Source organism: Eufriesea mexicana, unplaced genomic scaffold (genome assembly GCF_001483705.2).
Source record: "Eufriesea mexicana isolate 0111107269 unplaced genomic scaffold, ASM148370v2 scaffold9538, whole genome shotgun sequence".
Classification (NCBI taxonomy): domain Eukaryota; kingdom Metazoa; phylum Arthropoda; class Insecta; order Hymenoptera; family Apidae; genus Eufriesea; species Eufriesea mexicana.
In genome coordinates this window covers 246,630-265,469 of record NW_016917269.1, presented here as the reverse complement: position 1 = coordinate 265,469, position 18,840 = coordinate 246,630, and the positions used below count along the sequence as shown (strand labels likewise).

The window sequence follows — 18,840 nt, the reverse complement described above, 5'->3', positions numbered from 1 at the left end:
TTGGTTATGCGTTATTTTTTGGTTTGCGATTCGAAAATCTCGAGCCTAGATGTAAGTTTCAGCGGGCATCGCGCCCGAAGAAAGAAGCAGAGGCTGCCCGACAAACTGTCACGAAGAGGGCGGCCTAGGGATAATTCCCCATACTTTGGATGGGGAATTATTCTTGTTACTACTTTGTCACTATGCTCTTATTTAGTAGCGTGTAGTAGTAGTTTATTTCCTGGCCGATGTACATCGGTCCATCAACCTGTTTTGGGCAAGTCGCGATTTTTGCAAGTAGCGTTGCGAGTCATTAATCACGGTTTGAATTAGTGCTGCGAAGGAGACCAGATTTCGCGATTTTAATTAGAGTTGCGAAGGAGACCAGATTTCGCGATTTTAATTAGAGTTGCGAAGGAGACCTGATATCGCGATTTTAATTAGAGTTGCGAACAAATGTTGATTTCGGTTTGAGTTAGAGCTGCGATAAAGTAACGATCGCGTTTGATTTAGTGTTGCGAATTATGAGATCGCGATTGTTTTTCATACATTTTTATATGAATTAGTGTTCCTTGTTAAATAGTAATATTAGAATTTGTAATATTAGAAATTGCAGAAAATTTTTATTAGCTTTTGGTTAAGTTTATAGTGTTGCGATTTTGACCAATCGGGATTTTTCAAAAATAGCTTTTTGTAGATATAGATATAGGAATTTTTATTAAATTCATTTCAGGAATTAGCGTTGCGTTTTACTTTATCGCGTTTTCTTTTTTTTTAATTATCCACCTTTATAGTTAGTGTTGCGTTGAAACATGATCGCGTTTTTTCAAGTAGTGTTGCGAATACGTAATGCCCAAATTTCTTCCACTGGGACTGTGGAAGTGTAGTCTTGTTCTTGAGAATCACCTGTTGCAGCTATAGAGTTGCATATGGGTGGTCACACATCAGCAGCTTAGACCATGGCTGCCCATAATTCTCCGCAATTAGTGTTGCGTATTTTTTCATATGAGTGCATAAATTAGTATTTATTAGTGTTGCGTTTGTAATTGATACATCTTAATATGATTGTTTTCGGGAGTTCTCTGTTCTTTTCTCCTTTTTGTATTTTTTTTTTTTTTTTACTAATTTTTCTAAATTAATTTTTATCTTAAATATCATGAAGCACTCTTCGCGTTTGATTTTGTGAATTTTTTATATTAACAATAGATTTAATGAATTAGCGTTGCGAAATTTAGAATGATATTTCACTCACGATTTATTACTCGGGTTTACATGGAGTGAAAATTTTTGTTTTGGTGGCCCTTCTGGCTACCATTGTTTTCTTTTTCAGCGCCCTTTGTTATTGAAACGTTTGTTAATGAAAACACTGCTGTGTAACGTTTTTTTTTGTTTTCAATAACCTTTTTCTTCCTTTTTTTTTTCTATGAAAGATTCAATTTTTTTCAAATTAGGCTTGCAAAATAATGATTGCTACAGTGATATTTTTTAGAGTATTAATTTACTCGAGATGTAAAAATTTCGTATTTTAAAATCAATAGTGTAGGGACGGTTCATTACTACAATTTATTTTTTTACCGATATATCTTCGGTTTTTTGTTGGCAAATTTACGAATATCCGAATTTGCTTTGCATCAATCAAAATTCATTCGCGAAACTCGTTTATTTTTAATAGAAATCTTGCCAGCAAAATGGTTTTGTATGTAATTTAACTTTTCGTACAAATATTTTTTTTTTGCTACTTTTTCGAATTGTTATTTTTTTGATCTTTTTTTGTATAAATTAATTGCAGTAAAATGTGATTATTTTAATTGCAAGTTTTGGAAAAATTTTGTTCGAGTATCATTATACCTTTAATTATTATATATCATTATCCTTTTTAAATAAAACTTATTTTCTTCCAGCTGTGAATTTAAAAAAAAATTTGTTATCTACTAATCCAGCACATAAGTTTGTTTCAGATTTATTAATTTATAAGATTTACGTATCGCCATATTTGATAACGTTTCAAATATTCAAGCTTATGTAAATATGTAAGTATGTCAGAGGCTCAGAAGTAGAATAATATAACATGAAAGGAAATAACTTAAAGGAAAGTGGTATGTGAGCCTCATTTATTTATTTATAATCTCACCACGTTAATCACTATAATTAATTACATATCGCATGATTTTACTAAATTTTCTGTAGTTTGATATGTTTCAGGAACCATTGTGAGACCTACAAGATAATACAAGAAAATTTAAATTCCATATAATTCCCACATTCCTTTCCTTTTCCATTTAAGATTCAGATTTTTGTATAGATAGGGTTCTAAATCAAATCTTTAATCTTTTATGTAGGTGGGCTGTGTTAAACAATCCCTGATTCATAACAATTAGGATATAAAATCAACTCTAAATTTTTGATAGACATGAGGTATATATAACCCCCTGCCCCCAGGTTTTATACATATATTATGACGTATAAAAAATAATTCGAATTTTTATTTAAGTAGGATTTACAAAATTTGTTTCAGGAATTCTTATGGACCACAAATGAAAAGCAGTCACATGGTATTTTCTCGTTTCTTCATTACAATTAGATATTTATCTAGGTAGGATGAATTAGATTTTTAGTTAGGGAGGATGAATTAGACTTGTAGTTAGGTAGGACAAATTAGACTTTTAGTCAGGTAGGCTATTTTTAAACTAAGTAAGGTTTATGTTTAAGTAATATACTTGTAAGTTAAGATCTTAGTACTTAAATAAGAAATTAATATGTAAGCAGAGACTTACACTATAATGTTAGCCATATTAATATTTAAGTAATATAACATTTTTAGTTAGATAGTATTAAGGTTAAGTAAAAGTAGTTAAGCATATTAGTAATTAAGTTTATATATAATTAGTAATAAGTAGTATTAACTAGTATTAAGTTAGTAAAATAAATTTAATTCTTTGCAAGACATTTCGTTTCATCTGGTGAGGGTTTTTCTTTTTTAATTTTTTAATTATCAATTATTCTACATTTTCATGCATAGAAACAAAGAAAGTCTCGTTGCATAAACGAAATATTGTCTTTCTAATTATCTATATTTTGTGCCAATGAAAATGCAAAATATTGACAGAGAAATGAAATAACGTCTTGCATAGAGTTATACATATAGTTTAAGAAAATAAATTTATCTTTCATTTTCAGATTTAGTTTCTCGCGTCGATTTTTCTTTTAAATCCTTTTTGCCATTCTTTTGCACAGCGATCAAAGATCGAACGTTTTGCAGACGTGTATCAAACAGGAAATTTATTAAGTAAATTTTTACGCGAATGGAGGGAGGATGGGTCGTGGATAGGGTGGGTCTCCATTCGCAGCACCTCCTCGTGGTGAGACCTGGGCAATCGGTATTATTTGACATATAATTCCTAATTGTATCACTATAGTTATATCATACATAACTAATAGCTATGATACAGTTATGAATAATATAGCAAGTAATACGAGCTAATTGGCTGCGATCTTAAGATTTTCATTTCTTAAATTAGGGAGCAGAGATCAATTAGGAATCTTCTTCTAATTTATGTTGTTTAGACTTTAGACATAATTTACGTAGATATATCGATTAAAATAGGGTTCATACCTTGTTTCTAACAAAGATTGTATTTATAAAGATTAACAAATGTAGTTCGTTGATTAGCTTCCTTTACTATTTCTAATTCATATATATATATATATATATGTGTGTGTGTGTGTGTGTGTGTGTGTATGTATGTTTGTATATTTCTTTTCTTTTCTAAAAGGTGTCCCAAACTTTATGCAAGATTTAAATTTCGCGCCATTTATGTGGTAAAGTGTTGCCATCGTAAAAGAATAGACAGTGTGACAGCTGACAGTCCAGGGTTATTAAAAATGAAGCGCTACATGAAAGAACAACGTATTTTTATTGTTGAGCAATATTTACAATTTTTAATTGAAAACCTGTGCTTTCTATCAAAATTTCTTCTTGCGTGAATTTTGGGACAGTAGTATAGGTCGATTTTCAAATCATCGTTAGACTAACCTTTGCCTTCGTCGTCTCCAACTTCTGTTTTTCCGTTCCTCTTATTTATTTCATACTCATTCCATATTCTTTTATTATTTATTTCGTATTCCTTTCATCTTCACGTAGTGAGACCTGGTAATTAGAATCATTTTCCCAGGGATAATTCTTGGGGAACGATATCTATTGTCTTATAATAGTCTTTCCATTCCCCTTCGATCACCTAAACTAATTTTTCTAACCTTCCACCCTCTTTCACATCCCCCGTCAATATTTATTACCCCAAATGTTCAAAATTTCTGCTCTTATTTTAACCAATTAAATCATCTCTATCCACCCAACTCACAATATGTATGATCCGTATAGTAATCCCGGTATGGGTTCACAAAAGCTCGATACTAAGAAATAAGAGTCTCAAGCGATTCGTGATCTCATGTTTTCTAAAAGGCACACTGTCACCATTCCTTTCGCGTGTTTTCCGAAAAATTCCGATCCCCTAGGACGTGTCCTATTCCTCAAGGAGCCAATCTCGCGTCAGGATCAATTCGCGTGTATCATGAATAAAACGAGACAAGATTCGACTTACCGAACGTCGCAGAGGCGCAGAACGAGGTTGAGACCGGTTATGGTCACCTGTCGCATCGGAATATGTACTTAATGGTACGCACGAGTGCTCGCACCTTTGCGATCACTTCCTCCTGCATAAGGTTGAAGCACATCGCGATCAGCGCCATACCTGAAACGCGTCAATCTTGCATTAGCATACACCTTCTCTCTATCTTCCAACCGCGCCACTGCGAATGCAATTTAATTCACGTTAATTGACCGAATTTTCCACGAATGGAATTACGCAATAAATTGCAGGATCGTATTATAAACGCAATAGAAATTATATCGGCAGGAAAATCGTGTTTTGTTTCAATCCGATGTAAATTCACCGAAGATATGCACGAGTACCCGGGATCGAAGACTGTTTTAATATTTCCCGATTATCTCCGGCAAATAATAATTAATAGAAATCTTCCAATCAAATTATTTTAAGTCCATATTAATAAATCTCTCGTGTTATCTCTCTTCCATTCCAATAAATCTCGTTTATCCACTTAGTGGTGAAAGTTGAGCTATCGAGAACTCGTTTTCTTTTGCACACTTTTTATTTTTCGAGATGCATATACTGAAATTAAAAATTGGATCACGAGATGAGATCTTATACATCGGTGAACAATAATTTCTTTTTCAGCATCTTGTCTGAAACGTGTTTTTAATTTTAATGTACAGGGTTTCTGTCTCTTTTATAGTAATTTATTTATGAATTATTTTTCTAAGAAATATCTCGAATGGAAGATTTTTATTTATATTTTTAACAAAATACGAAGATAATTTTGTTTTTTCTAATTATCATTTTTCACATTCGATTATGCAATTCGAAGAAATACTAAGTGCAAAATGAAATATTGTTAGGGTGTATTAACGAGGTTTACTTAATTTTTCATGCAAGCATATGATATTTATGATATCCACACAGAGTGTGGTGTGCTCACAGAGTTTCATTAAAAATTCAAAATTAAAAAGGGAATTAAGAAATTAATTTTTTATTTATACTGAATCTTTTGTGAGTACGCAGAGCATTGTATGCATTGTATACAATACACGTATACAATAATTTTTCGAATATCAATTTAAACACACGAAATCAACTATTGAATTTTCGATGCATTTTTCCCTTTTTTAACTATAACGTAATAGTGCAGTACACAACGAAACATATACGAAGGATATTTAATTTTAATTTTCAATCCTCTGTTACCCTATCGTGATAAAATCTCGGAAAAGCATTTTTTCCAGAGCACCATAGGATACCGAAATTTTAGCGGTCTATTAGGCACCCTCGAAAAGATTTCTCGCCATAAAAAAATGGCTCCATGTGGAACTCGTTATAATCTAAATCCACGCGAGCTTTCATTAAAATCCGAATTTTCTCGTAATTTTATCATACGTTTTTTTACTCAGTGTATCTCGGAGAACAAGAAAATTTCTCAACTTTTATCGGTGCGCGTATCCGAGATAATTCGAAACACGAGAATGCGGAGTGATAAGGGAAAAGTAAAATGGCCGCGAATATTCTTCGTTTGATGGTAGAATCTGCAGGTAGGGGCACTTTTTTCGAGGATCGTAATATAATAATATCTACACGATTCTCGATCGCGGGTGTACTCGATGTAGACCAACACTCGGACAGGACGCTAGGAAATGGTCATCGATTCGATTCGTTACTCGAAAAAGCGGCGCTTCAAAGGCTCGAGGCTCGTTTCCATCGTCGCGTAAATGCCAATCGAAAAATCGAGTTTCCCCGCTGCGATCGGCAGCGATACACAGGGTGTACGACATGGAAAGCGAGAGGGGAAGAAATTGGGGACGGTTGTCAAACTTTTGTCTGGTCTCGTACAAAGTGGCGCACGGCTAAAACGCGATCGATCCTCCCTGACCCTTGACACGTTTCGCGACACTTTGGTTCCCCGATTCATTAACCACGTTGGAAGTGCACGCCACGGCCGTGGTAGCATTGAAGAACCGGCGAATTTTAGGAACCAGAGATCTGTATTCCCGAGTAACTCTTGTCGTTCTGTATATGATTTTATATTGAACTCTTATACGTAGAGTTCCCTATATTTTATTCTCGTATAGGGAATTATTCTGTGTATACAATGTTTTACGTATGGGGTTTTGTGTGTATACAATTCCCTATATGTAATTCTTTCATAGGGAATTCTTTGGATATAAAATTCCTTACAGGTAGAATATGCGACATATATAGAATTCTTTAGATATACAATTCTTTCTATATAAAATTTCCTATATATAATTCTTTCATAGGGAATTCTTCCTATATAAAATTTCCTATATATAATTCTTTCATAGAGAATTCTTCAGATATAAAATTTCCCCTATACAAAATTTTCTATATATAATTCTATCATAGGGAATTTTTTAGATATAAAATTCCTTACAGGTAGAATACGCGACATATATAGAATTCTTTAGATATAAGATTCTTCCTATATAAAATTTCCTATATATAATTCTTTCATAGAGAATTCTTTAGATATAAAATTTCCCCTATATAGAATTCCTTCTTTATAATTCTTGTGTAGAAAATCATTTGCATATGAAATTCTCTATATATGAAATTGTTTTATAGAAAATTCTTTACATAGAGAATTTTCTATAGATAATTCTTGTGCACAGAATTTTCCAGACAAAATTCTTTACAGATACAATAGGCAGTAATATATAGAATTCCATATGATATAATCCTCTACACGTAAAATTTCCTACACGATAGGGTTTCCTATACAATTCTCTATATATACGAATTTCCGTGTATAAAATTCTCTGTGCATAATTCTTTCGAAATATTATGACAGCCGAAATTAAAAAATTAAAATCATGGAAAATCAACGAATGACCGCGAAAGTTTCTTTGGAATAATTCCAGCTAGAGAAATTGAAACGAAAATTTCGCGAATTAAAATTAACGAGTGTACCGAGAGGAATGCAACGGTAATTTGTTATACGATAACTCACAATAATTCCAATTTCTTTTCTCTTTTTCTATGCCTGTATCCAATATCATATTTATGCGGGACGTTGCATTCCTGTGGGAATTTAACCGGTGAAGAGATAGTGTTTGAAGTAGATATTTCGTACAGTTGGACGAATTAAAGCTGTCGAGCTCTTTGAAAACGATCAAGTCTGTCCACGTGACATCGTATTCCACCGGAAATCCGCGGCTATCCAATTGTCGCTTTGCCAAAGAAACAATTACGACGCCTGTTTCGGTGTTCGTCCAGTAAAAACTTGCGTGCACGTATGCGCATTGGTGTTTCGTGCATCGATAGTTTCTGATCGATGGAATCGACGATTTTATTTTTCCTTCCTTTTCGTGGCTTTTCCACGAGGCTTTTAGGATTTAAAGGCTGGTTTCCATGCGGCGACAGTTTCACGGCGTAAAGCGAAATTATTGAGTACCGTAACGAGGGATGGGGGCTCAAAAGACTTTTCTGTCAGGATGATTGAATCATTATAACGCGAGAGAAAAGAGAGAACGTTGCGAAAATCATTGAACGAAATACTGGGATCATATTCATCAAAATAGACACCATTATATTATCACAATTACATCATTTTCTAAACTATTAAACAAATTACAGGAAATCTAATTAGAATAACAAGATCATGGATCTTTTAATAAACAAATTCTACAGTTTCTCGATTTACGTTTCTCAACAAAGCAGAGAATTACTTACACGATAAGTACGAATAAATTAAGTGTCCAACCATTCTAACGTTAGATCCCAATATTCCAAGTAGTAAAAATAATTATAAGGCCGACTCGATGTCCAAAATAAATACTACCATTAAAAGAATAATGAGAAATAAAGGAACAAGTTAAAAATAGGAAAGGAAAAAGATCATTATAGTCTATCAATCACGAAAGCAACTGGATCGGAAACCAGCTGAAACAAGTAACAGTGCCAGACTCTGTTTTCAATATAATCGAAGGGAATAATGATAAATCACGTGGAACAAGGCGTCCCTGTCGGAATCAATTTGTAGATCGAAATCGATCGATCCTAATGCGTTTATTTATAGGATAAAATGGGGCACAGTTTCTCCGAGCTTGGATTACATTATTCGTTCAATGAATCGGATCAGCGGGAACGCTATTGAACGGGTCGCTCGTTGTCGTGTCGCCAGCCACGTGCTTGGAAACCAGCCTGAATAGGACTATTAAGTCGCGTGCATTAACTCCCGTTACGATTTCGCCACGGTGACACAGTTTAACCCTTTCACGAATCATCAACCCACATAGGGTTACGGATGAGACACACGCTGTGGGCCAAGGGTCTATACGCAGCTTGGTCCACTGTGGCTAGAGAACCGTGGAAGGGATGTTTCTTCGTGACGAAATAGGTCGGAAGCGTACAATGAAGTTCTCACAGATGGTTGTTCGTTTTCAAAAGTGAGAAGAATCGCTTGAAAAATTCGCATCCTGAAAACATGATATATACAGGGTGATTTTTTGCCGCTGGTCGAGCGAAGAAATTGGAGGAATAAGTCGAGCGTGCGAAATGAAATTTTAGCAGATAAAAATGGATTTCTGTGGAAAATTGGAAACATTAAACGTCAAAACCGATAAAACTGCGAGATCGGTCGCCACTCACCGAGCATCAGGTACATGGAGCAGAAGATGAAGGATAGATCGAGGCCCTGGGCAGCGTAGATTTTGTCGCCCGGCACGATGTCGCCGAAACCTATGGTCGACAGGGAGACGAAGCAGAAATAAGAACCGTCCAACATGTTCCAGTCCTCCCATTCGGAGAACAAGATGGCTCCGCCCCAGATGTACCTGCAAAGTCCCTCGAAATGACGCAGTCATTCGTAATCGCGATTTCTCCCCTTAAAATCGCGCTCCACTATTGGGGATCGATGAAGGTATTCGCAGATTATTCTACCTTACCTCTGACTAAATTGAATATTTGTTGGATAATAATAATATTAAAGATTTCATCGATATACTATAAACTGGTTAAGAAGCGATATTAAGAAAGTTTTGGTAATTTATTTTCCAGCGATTCAGAGAATTTGGAAGTTTTATTCGAAAATATTAATTTTGTGGAAATTATAATGATGGTAGGAAAATTATGAACGATTTAATTTCGCGTGCAGAGTTAAAAAATGTCGTGGGTATAATATCTATAGTGATCGTTCATAAATTCATATATTGCTACGATGACTTACCTATTTCAGATAATTTGACGACAAAACATTTCGCTCGAATTATATTATACATTATTAACACTGCACAACAAATTTTAATCTTTTCTATAATTCGTGTTGAACAGTGTAATTATCGTTAATGACATATGTAATTGCATGATCGGAATTATATATTATGCTGTTTATAATTAGGTCTCTGACAAACACATGAATGTAGCTACAGAAGTGGAATTATAGTGGAAGCAAAAATTTACGGCGATGTTTATGGTAAAAAGAAGAAAAGTATGTAGAGAAATATTTTTCAAAATATTTAAACATCTGAGAATTATGAGGGATTAAATAAAAGTTTGGAAAAAACGTGTTTAATAAAATTCTTCAATTATTAAACTCGTTCTCGTTTAATTATTATACTTAGTTATTAGGTTATAATTTCAAGATGTATTTATAGTGAATTTTTCACTATTCGTGAAAAATTGTAATAATTCTTTTATTACGAAATTTCACGTAATGTAATATAATTTTAAGGAACGTGGTGGATTTTTGTCTGTCTAAAAATATGTGTAATTGTGTTGATGATACTCACCCGACCATTATGGCGACGCAGAGGGTCAGAGGCACTGTGACACGTTGTGGGTCATAGCTGCTACTGTCGTCGTCACCTTCGTCTTTTACTCTATCATTTTCCATGGAGATTTCCTTGTTCACATTGACCGAGTCGATCTCCTCTCCATCCCTGTCAACCATCTGTCGACGAACTTTCTTATACTATTGCAAAATTCTACTCTCCTTAAATCGATCCACATAGATCTTATATTCCTTGGAATATAAGGTCTTGAAATTCGTGTTAGCGATAAATCCTTACATTAATCACGTATAGCGATTTTATCAGAAATTAAGCTAAGGAGTTATATGAATTTTATCAACATCGATTTTGGGTATAGTTATATAACACGAAATTAAGATTTTCTCGCGAATTGAAGATTTTCAACATTAAGGGAAAACTGTCCGGGTTAATTCGTAGATCAATACTGATGAAGTTTGAACCCCGAAACTTACTTGCCAATGATTTCTTCTTATTTCGGCGCCATCCTGTATACTTCCCCTAGGCGGTACTTCTACTGGTCTTCTGCGACACCTTCAAGAAAAAAGTCGAAAAGAAAAATATTCCTTTAAAGGAAAAAAGTGCAATTTCCTGTCGAAAAAAGAATTTGTCAAAAAAGTGGATCTCTCGAATTTTGTTAATTCTCATTTTTTTTTTTTTCTTTTTTTTTAATGAAGGGTGGAAGAAATATAATTTTCTGGGTCTAGGTAGAAATAGAATTACTGTCGAAATTTCCTTAACATCTCGTATATTGACAGCGACAGTGGTTCTTTCAGCCTGTTTTTAAGTAGAAAAATATTGTTCTGTGAATTTAGGAGAAAAATGGATTTTCCTTTCGAATTTCGTTAATCGTCGTGTACCGGAATAACAGTGGTTCTTCCGCTCGAGTTCTAACGTTTCCGTAACGATCCATCGAAAGCAGAAATGGATGAAATAAGAAGAATCAGACGGGACTTACTTGCACAGACAGCAGCGGGCGTAGGTCCATTTGAAGCTCTTCGCGAGAATGTCACCGATGTTGCTCAGATAAAGCAAGAAAAGTGGCAGGCCTATTATGGCGTACACTATGGTCACCACTTTGCCCCATTTCGTCTTTGGACAAATGTTCCCGTAACCTGTGAACCGAATCGCCACTATTTCTTTCATCATCATCTTTGGATTTCGTTCAAAAATAAAAAGAAGAAAAAATAAAAAGAAAAATTTTCAACGTTCTGCAGGGAACATTTGAAAGCTTCTCATGAAACCTAATGTATCCAATCTTTTGCTATTTTATTTCTTATATTTTTGATTTATATCTTTAATCGATTTACAGCACAATAGATAAGGTGAATAAAAGATATTTAGTTTGTATAATATAGTACTTAAGGTTAATTTTTCTTATTGAAAATTTAATTTTAGGATTTATCTAGGGATCTGTCACGGAATTTTTGGGAATTTGTTATAGAATTTTTAGAGATCTGTCACAGAACCTTCAGCTATTTATTGTAAAAAATTTTATTCTTACTCGGATAAAAGAAAGTAGGGGAAAAAGGATGAGAAAAACCAGTTGGGATTGATCGCAGTATTTTTATCCTAATGGAAACGCAAAGAACTAATCTAAATGGATTGCCCCGTAGCAAAGTAATGGTGGCGTGGTAGAATAAAATGATGCATTAATAAGGATACGAAATACTGCGTGAAAAATATGCACAGTAGAACTTTCAACTTACATCGCGTTAATATAAAGTTAATTAATGTATAAATCGTATTTAACATAAACTTAACGCGAGTGAACTCCCACTTCGCGTACCACAATTTGGTGATCACTGCAATCATTTTTAAACAACCTGTTGCACATGATATCCTATCTCTATATATACATAAATATCCGCCACGTACATTTCTAAAAAAAAAAAAATAAATTCAGCAAAGTATCCAAAGAATATATCAAAACGATTTTAAAATATCAAATTATTTTTATATTAAGGGAGTATTGTTGTAATCCGGTTTAAGAAAATCGATTTTTTTTTTCTTACATTTTCTCCAAGAGTATGCTTTCAAAAATGTTCATGTGAAAGGATTTCTCTGAATTCGTAAAAATATCGAAGTTATAGATGTTCAAAGTGCGGTTTACAGGCATTATACAACGGGTAACAAAAACTTTAAACGCGTTTTTCTCGAAACTATATTTTTCGAACTGGCTGACGAGATATCTCGCGTTATAGTTGACTGATTGATCCCAAATTTAGAGGAGACCTTCGTCGAATGTACCTTTATCGCGTGTATCATGGATTTAAAAATCTAATGATTTTTACTAATTTTTTTACCACCCAAATGACGAAAAGCACGAAGAAAATCGGTATTTAAACTACAAAATGCTGTCATTTTTTTAATTTTCAAAATTTCGCTGGTCTGGTAGCACATGCTATAATCGTATTTATTCTAATTAAGATGCCTTTTGGTTTTTTCGTTTTCGATAATCAAATGATCCGGAATCACGTCAGCCATTCGAACTCGTTTTTAAGAGCACTATTTAATTTCCACAATTTTTATTAATTTCGCTAAAAGAAAATTCGAAATATTCTCTTAGTGTAAACAAATCTGAGTGCGAAACCCCCCATAATACGTTACTCATTGACGAACGAACCGACCAACCAATCTATCTTCTCATAGGGGATGAAAAAGTACCGATACTTTCTTCGATCCCTCATCACCAAGTATACTTATGTACCTTCTAACGATCACGTATACACTGCAACTCAAACCTGATACAAGATTAATCCAGCGAATTTTTAAACTCCCGTCCGAGGAAGCACCTTCATAAACATTCCCCGCTTTTTCAGTTCCTTGAAACTTAACCGAGGCAAAAGTTAAAAAACCGTGGAAAAAGCTTAACCGAAAAAATTCCAGGTGAAAAAGGGACCTCATCTTATTCACAGTTCGGTAACATTTTATATCATCCAGTAGCCCCTAGCATTTTAATTAAACCCCCGGCATCAGCGGTCATCAGTCACAGCGCGCAAAGTTGAACGCGCGACGACTATAAAAAGGAAGGAATGCCTGATCGAGCGCGCTCTCGCGAGTGCACGATATTAATTACTTAATCGACTATAAGCTCCCATCGGCCGTTCGACAGCGTCGTAAAGATCGGCGGAAGTCGAAAGTTCCGGCGATATCACGTAGAATCGTTTCTCCCAAGGGGCGAGTTTTTAGCAGGAGCGCAACCCTTCCCCCTGGAGCCTTGTTCCGTCGAATTATGGATCGTATTCGAGGAATTACGGCTGGAAAGGGCCGTGACTATCAAGGACCCTGCTGTTGAAATTGTTTACCGTCTTTTCTCTTCGCTTTCCAGATTTTTCCCTCCAACTTGCTCCAGTAACTCGCTCGTCGTGAAAGGGAATCGAAGAGAAGCGAATCGGTCGAATTTTTGGTATAATAGTCATTGAAATTCCCTTTCTTTTTATTATTTAATGTGAATGTACGAGAAATAAATTTCAGTCATCGATTAATAATTAAATTATTTTACCTTAAAAGGTTGGAAAATTCGCGTGAAATAAATCATTTAATAATTAAATTAAATTTTAATTACAATTGAAAAATAAGATAAAATATGTATGTGCAATTATATTTCTATCTTTACGAAATTAAAAATTAATTTTACCAATGGTATTTACACGTTTTCAGTGACTACAAAAGCAAATATAATTGGATCGGTCTTTGTAATAGTTTTAGTGTTAATTCCTCGAGCTTTCAATTGCTTATAGATATTCCATACCCTAGACAATGGAAGCCATTTAAATACCATTTTCCACTCGTTGAATACATCTCATCTTCCTTTTCGCTTCATCCACTCTTCTTCGATTCTTTTAATTTCCTTCAAATTATATATACCCCTCAACTGGAGAGTAGATTTCTGCCAGTTTTATAGATATAAGACCAAATGGAACTTAATTACCTTGCGCAGTACTCTAAACCGGATACCGGAAGCCCAAAGCCCCGTCGGCGTTAAACAAATCACCGCGTCGCGGATCGTCGATAAATTATAATAAAGCGGCTCCGAACGTAAATAATCCGAGGCTGAGTTTCCGGCTTTATTGGTCCCTACGTCGCTCGACGTTTTCGTGATATCGATGTTTTCCGTTCGCACGCACACGCGCCCCACCATCACGCGCGAATTGCTGAACAAGTAGTACGAATGAAAGGAGGACGGAGGAACAATTTTTCCGTGCAGCGAAAACGAAGAAAAATCGAATATCCTGTCGAATGAACGAAACCCCGATGCTTTATTAAACGCGAGGATCCACGGGGACCGAGAATATTCGAAGAAATAACGAGACGAAAAACGAAACCGTCGTCAACGCATCGTTTATTCGGTACCGATTTTTAAACGACAGCGCGTTTCCCGCCTGAACGAGCTTCCCGTTTGTCCACGCGTGTCGTTCGTGTTGCCTTCTGTCCGGCTCGAGTGACGTTCCACTTCGCGAAATGAGGATATTCCCATACTTACGCGAGCAAACCGTACATGTGTGACGTATGTAGATTCCTACATACTAATCTAACCAGGAGGTTACGGTAGCGTTTACGACAGTTGCTATATGGGTCTACACGGCGGTTTTGGCAGTCGGTTGTAATAGATGGAAAGAACGATTCTTTATTGGAAAGTGAGACAGGTTTGAGGACAGCTTTGTTCTTCTACGAGGATGTAAAAGTTGGGGAGATGAAGTATAGGTTTGACGACTCGGTCGAGGTTACTTTTGGTAATCTTGTGTTTATAGGTTAGGTTTAACGAGCGGTATATCGTAACTTGTTTTTTTCAGTAATAAACTGGAACAACAATTGCAATAGCAGTAACAATGATTATGGAGATTTCTACAGGAGGTAATAAGAATCTGTATCCCCATGGATGTAACTATAATTGATACATAATGGTATAGAAATCATGTAAGTATCGTTAATGTACATGACAGAAAGTTTGCTCGTATAAATTTATATATCTATGATTAGTAACCATAATGATAATAATCTGTTTAGTTGATAATGGAAATTGGTTAAGAAGAGAATGAAGGATCGGATTATTATTATACGAAGAGCCAATGCGAGGTGAGCAGAGGTTCTCTTGGATTATTAATAAATTGTTGGGCAAATAAAGTGGACCGTTTGCGAATTATCGAGCGTGCCGCGATTAATCTTGATAATTGATTGGTTGGCCTACGGCGAAATTATCGGTCCTGGTATAACGAGCGCGTCCCACCGGCCTACCAAGACACATCGGTTCCCGGTACTTTCCGTTAATCGCCAATAATTCCTTCGCGTCGCGTTACACTGTCACTAATGTCCCCGATCCGTCAATGAGTGCCACGCGACGCTGATTACGTGGATCGTCGATGATTTATGCGTTTCGTATCGGGCCACGAAACTTCCTAGTTGCTCTTTGCCCGGTGTAACGTTGTAACATGACCCGCTAATTCGACTTCTATTTCTGATTAATGGAATCCACTATACACGAGCGGATGAATATATTTATTAGGGTCACGAAGGTTAAATGGAACTCCATATGGATTTTATTCAAACATAGAAGTACCAGGATAACTATTAAATGCATATTATTATCATAGAATCAAATGTATAAATAGTCGAATATCTGAGTACTTAATTATCCAGGTACTCAAGGGTTCAAGTACTCATGATCAATTGGTCTAAACTGGTGAACTGCTTGAGTACTTAATTACTCACGCATGTACTTACATGGCTACTCGAATAATCTGCTATTTTATTATTCGTTGACTCAAATAGTAGATACACCAATTAAATATGCTAAACTTACAGTACTCATATACTCGTCTACTTATATATATAGACAAATGCTCAAGAATTCGTTTACTTGGAACACCCAAAATAGACTATTCGAGTACTTCAAAACTCAAGGAATAAAAAATTCCTCTAAATTTACCCCTAGACCGCAAACTGATCAGAACATAAGACACTACCAATTCACTATCGCGTTTCGTGGTCTCCCTATAGGAGTCTGCTACTCGGTAGCGATTAAGTCCCTGTGGCCTCGAATTTTCACGCGTTCCAAAAGCGGTTATCGTTAGCCGGGCTACGGTGGGCTCGCGAATCGATCTGCCTGTCGACTAGCCGACCCTTTTAGGCTGATGCTGCTGGCCTGTAATCACGGTTGAGATAAAGTGGATAGCAGGGTCTCGTCTCGAACCAGAAGAGGGTGATAGGACACGGCGAGGAGGGGGCAAGGGACGAGGGGCCCCCGGAATTAATTAAAAGGTCGCGCGAGCTCGCGCGCGCGCACACACCTGCACCCCTCTAACGCGCTAAAAGTTTGCGTCGTTAATTCCCTCTATCTACCAGCTCCGCCGAGTTCCCGGGGCTTTGTCTAAAAAAGAAATATCATAGTCGCCGTTATGCCTCGGAAAAAGGAACGTCGTGGAATATTTCCGCTCGAGAATGATTTGTGAGCTAAACGAACCTAACATTTGTTACGGACACGCTTGCGTCCCTCGATCTCGATCTTCGATGGATCTGCTCTGCGAGTCTAGTCTTGTCAGTATTTATTGTGTTTTTGCCGTTCCACTCCCATTTCCATGACACGATTCACGTGGCGTTGCTTAGTTCACGGAAGCGGCCGGACAGCTTATTAGTGGCGCTAGTGATTTAGGGACGCGACGAGTCGGAGCTGTTTATAGTATTGGAGATATAAATTGTAGAAATTGGAAATTATTTGCTGGTTCTTCGCGATCGACGATCTCGGGATTTATTCTGTGGAACAGGCTGTCGGTGGGCTGGGCTAAACACGTCCTTCGGAAACGCGGTCAACGACGCTGAATCGGAAATTAATTGACTCATATTCCAAGCGACCTCGCAAGATCATCGAGCGAAGGTCGTGCTAGAGTCGATTTCCGTCCATCGGTGACGCGCAATTCGCCATATTTGGATACTGGAGCGTGCTTCCAATTTCTAGATTTTTATCTTGTTAAAAATTCTAAGTCAAATAATTGGAACTTTTTAATGATTATCATTGTAATACGATGATATCTTAGTAGAAGAATATTTTTTGGAAGAAAGATATTTTTTCCTCCAGAAGAAATTGGGAAGAATATTCTTATTTAATACCGAAACTAATATTATTGCAATTGCGATAAGCTGCACAAAATTAATCCTTTTTACCGATTGTGTGATGTCATTTTAATTATATTCTAAATACTTGGGTATAACAAGACGTTTGTTCACTGCTAAAAGAATTGCGAAAAATTTAACTGGAAGGAAAGAAGAGATCAAAGTCGAAGGCTTATTATTTCAAAGAAGTAAAGGCTAAACACTGTATCTTCTCGATTCTGTATTTAGCAAACGTCCCTCTCTCGGTGAAAATTATTTCTGTACTTCTAGACCACCTCATAGACGAAAAGAAATAAGCGTATTTCGTCGCTCGAACGAATGATTTATACACGTTCGAGACGGTGAACGATCGATGATTTTAGGATATTTTTAACGACCGGCCTCTCTTTTGACCAAGAGGGTTTCAGTTAAGATAATAGTCGGACGAAACTTTAACGGTTTAACGACCGAGTCTGTGTGTACCCAAATGATCGAACGGCGAGCAATTTCTGTAACGAGGAACAAACTTGCAGGTAAACTCAGCCGAAGTCCCTCGTGTAAACCGGTCTGCCTCGTTATCGGCTCCATCCTTTAAACTGGTCCGACAATCAACGCTGAATCCCGACGCTTTTTCGTATAATTAATCCTCTGTTCAAAGTGTTTTGGTACTCCTGTTTAGAGAAACTGAACGATCCTGATCTCGCATCAGCACGTTTCTTCCGGGGACGAAGAGGAATCCCTTTATTACCCGTTCAGATAGGTTAAAATCGTGAAATCTGCTCGGGATGACTGAGAAAGATCGTGTCCAATTTTCAGCTTGAATTAGCAGACTCAGGACTTTTGCAATATAGAAAAATGGGGTAAATTGGATGCCTAACATACCCTCCTTCCTGGTGAAAAATCAGATGACAAAGGAGACTTTGGACTCTGTCAGAAATCTTAATTGGATCTCGTACAGAGAGGAATTAACAATTTTCTGTTGACAAAAGTTACTTGTTTTAGAGGAGGTAATCTATTTGACTTAGAAATAATTAATTTTAATGTATATTCTTTTATGTTATCAAAATTACTAATTCTTCTACTAATTATTAATCAAAATTATTAATTGTTGCATGAAATCAAAGGAAGAGGCTTGAAGTTAAATACCCTGGTTCAAACTCTCCAAATTATTTAAGAATTATGAATTTATTTTTAAGTTTATCTGTCTTCATTTGTAAACCTTTTCAGATCGTCTTATGCAGGATATTACAGGAGAATGCAAGCAAATTTTGCTAGGTTCATCGAGTTTTTCTCGGCGGGAGGAAATTTTCTGATTGACCGTTCAAGATGGACACGGAGAATCGACGGATTAATTAATCGGTGGCGATACACGGTGTCGA

General features: G+C 36.0%; 1 protein-coding gene across 1 annotated transcript in view; it reads right to left on the bottom strand.

The window, feature by feature from the left end:
• LOC108553197 (potassium channel subfamily K member 18) overlaps positions 1-18,840 on the bottom strand; it is a 33,879-nt gene that overhangs the window by 7,870 nt on the left and 7,169 nt on the right. The window contains exons 4-8 of the mRNA XM_017907997.1: positions 11,331-11,487; positions 10,828-10,906; positions 10,355-10,515; positions 9,216-9,400; positions 4,578-4,727 (exon numbers count right to left, since the gene is read on the bottom strand). Of these exons, the coding sequence (XP_017763486.1) occupies positions 4,621-4,727; positions 9,216-9,400; positions 10,355-10,515; positions 10,828-10,906; positions 11,331-11,487 (689 nt within the window). The 3' untranslated portion in view covers positions 4,578-4,620. The remainder of the gene's footprint in view (positions 1-4,577; positions 4,728-9,215; positions 9,401-10,354; positions 10,516-10,827; positions 10,907-11,330; positions 11,488-18,840) is intronic.